At 47.5% G+C, this 2794-nt stretch overlaps 1 protein-coding gene across 1 annotated transcript; it reads right to left on the bottom strand.

Annotated features, from left to right (window-relative positions):
* Window positions 1-821: 821 nt before the first annotated feature.
* Window positions 822-2472, bottom strand: LOC131679625 (uncharacterized). The gene is made up of 2 exons (XM_058960358.1): window positions 2214-2472; window positions 822-1726 (listed from the first exon to the last, which is right to left on the bottom strand). The coding sequence occupies exons 1-2, from the start codon at window positions 2470-2472 to the stop codon at window positions 822-824; spliced, it is 1164 nt and encodes a 387-aa protein (XP_058816341.1).
* Between the last annotated feature and the right edge of the window lie 322 nt (window positions 2473-2794).

The following is a 2794-nucleotide window of genomic DNA, read 5'->3' as shown; positions in this document are numbered from 1 at the left end:
TGCAATGGACTTTCTAGGGCTTCCATCTTTTTTTGGTTTTATTCTTTTTGTTTTCATGCTTCTTTACTTGACGGCGTCGTTTTAAGATTATCTGGTGTTTCTACTTTATTGTTGGACCTTAATTAGTTATCAGGAACCTGGAACGTTCAATTTTCTTTGGAATTCGAAGTTTACTTTTTGGTCACATATTCCCGAAAAAAAGATTTATGTACAGAATAGAATTTACTGGTCCAGTATTTTAACGCGCAATTGCATATAGTAAAGTGAGACAAGGTCACATGTGCTTTCAAGCCCCTTGAACAGAGAACGACAGGGGGAATGCGATTTGTGAATGAGACAGGTAGATATTTCGAAGTTTTTATTTGTGTTTGTTTCCCTTTCACTTTGCCGTTCTTCCTCCTCGTTACACCTTTCCAAACCAACAATACGATATTGATATTTAATCTAATCTCTGTTGTTTGTCACCAACTGATCTGTATTCGTCCCTTTCGCTTTTACTCCGTACAACGTCACGCACGATTAATTCTCGTGTTGTCACTATTCGCACTTATCTCCCTTTCCTAACCTCGTTTTTCTTCGTCCACGTAAAGCGGTATAGTTTCCTTCACTATTAAAATCCTGTGCCGTTCTATCTCCAAGCAACTTCGTTTACTTGAGAAAACCGTCCACAATCCACATTAATTCAACTATCTCGCAACTTTAAACACTTTCTACTAACTCTCTATATTGCCTCCTTTTTCTATGATTCCTCTACCTCATTTCACTCCAATCGCTATCACTTCATTTCTTCTCACCTTCTTTGTTTACATACCCTATCAGCATTATTGATGCTCATCTCGATGAGATGTCAACGGATCTGCATACTCACGCGGCAGTGAGACAGTGGGCCCAACATTTTCCCCGACCCGTAAACCTGGTTCAGGATTCATATCCGGCTCAGATTTACCCACGATTTCCAGCACAGCTAGTCTCGCTGTCGCTCGTTTAAACCTTCCAGTCCTGGTTCGAACCCATGCCTGGCGGATCCTCCCATCACCAGACACGATTGGTTCCTCAACTACACCACGGATCCAGCATTTCCGGCTCGTACCTTCAGTGACATACACCAAATCCCCTGTTTTCAGAGGTCTCGATTCGCTGAACCACTTAGTTCTCCGGTTGACCGTTGGAACGTACTCCTTAACCCAGCGTTTCCACATCTCGTTAGCCAATTGCTGCGACCGCTTGTAAGCATCCCGTAACGCTTCAGCCGGATGCGGTGTTGGCGGTACTGCAATCGGCTCGTTAGGTGACACTCCCCGAAGAAAATGGTTCGGAGTGAGTGCCTCTGCTTCCAAAGACTCCTGCGACACGTACGTCAGTGGACGAGAGTTAATCATGTCCTCTGCTTCAACGATGGCAGTCTGAAGGACTTCGTCCGTCAGCCGCCTTCCGTCATCAAATGCTACTAACGCTTCCTTCACTGTGCGAACCAATCGTTCCCAAACCCCTCCCATATGGGGTGATGCGGGAGGGTTGAATGTCCACTTGGTCCGGGCTGTCGTGTTCTCCTCAGCGCAGTCTTCGTCGATGCTACGAATAGTCTCCACTATCTCCCTGCTAGCTCCTCGCAGATTCGTTCCGTTATCTGAGAAAAATTCAGCCGGCGGTCCTCGACGGCAGCTAAATCGCCGGATCGCCATTAGATACGCTTGTGTCGTTAAACCGTGTGCCACCTCCAAATGCACTGCGCGGGTGACAAAACACGTAAATAGTGCAATCCACCGCTTCTCCGTACGACGTCCGATGGCCACTTCAAAAGGCCCCAGATAATCAACCCCAACGTGACTGAATGGGCGAAGGTTCGGAGTGATCCGTTGTACAGGAAGTGGAGCCATCCGTGGAAATTGAGGACGATTTCGGTGCACCTTGCACCACATACACGCTGACGACACTTTTCGAACCACGGCGTGGATTCCCGGAATATAAAAATGCTGTTTCAGCTCATTTTTTACCGTTTCTCGATATCCGTGACCAAACTTTTCGTGGTATTGCTTGACCAGCAACCTCGTTACTGCGTGATTACCAGGTAATATCACCGGAAACCTTAAATCGAACGGAAGAAACTCCGCTCGCTCGCTTCTGCCTTCCATCCTTATCAACCCATGCTCGTCGATAAGCGGCGTTAACTTGAACAACGGACTAGACTTCTCGATTGCTCGATTGCCACTCACTGACGGGACGATCTCGATTTCTCAGCAGTATTTTTACTTCGTCGATGTATTCGCCGACCTGCGCCATCCTCAGCAAACTCCTCTCCGCCTTCAAGTACTCCTCCTGTTGCAGGGGAATACGCACCGATGTTGGAACGACGTGCCTTTTCTGAACTAACAACAGAATGCTCTTCTGGTGATCTGTTGCCTTCAGCGCTTCAATCGGCAGACCACTTATTTTCTTTCTGCAGTTGGAAATGAAGCGGTAGACACACGCCATTGTTCTCACGAGCACGGTCCATTTCGAAAACCGTTCGGCATTCACGATGACATCCGCGACAATTACGTCGTGCAACAACAGGTGGACTCGAAGTTCTTCCACCGTATTCGCTGGTGGCAGGGCTCTTTTCGGCCACGTTTTTTTCCTCTTGATACATGAATTGAAGCCCCTGCACCCAAGGACTTCCGGAACGTATATCTGGGTCCTTGCCCCACTTCGTGATCTGGTCCGCCAAGTTGAACCTTGTCGGCAACCAACGCCAATCTGACAGTTTCGTAGTGCCTAAGATCTCGCCAATCCGAAACCCGACAAACTGCTTATA

Source organism: Topomyia yanbarensis, chromosome 2, assembly GCF_030247195.1.
Source record: "Topomyia yanbarensis strain Yona2022 chromosome 2, ASM3024719v1, whole genome shotgun sequence".
NCBI lineage: Eukaryota > Metazoa > Arthropoda > Insecta > Diptera > Culicidae > Topomyia > Topomyia yanbarensis.
This window is presented reverse-complemented; position numbering and strand designations above follow the sequence as displayed.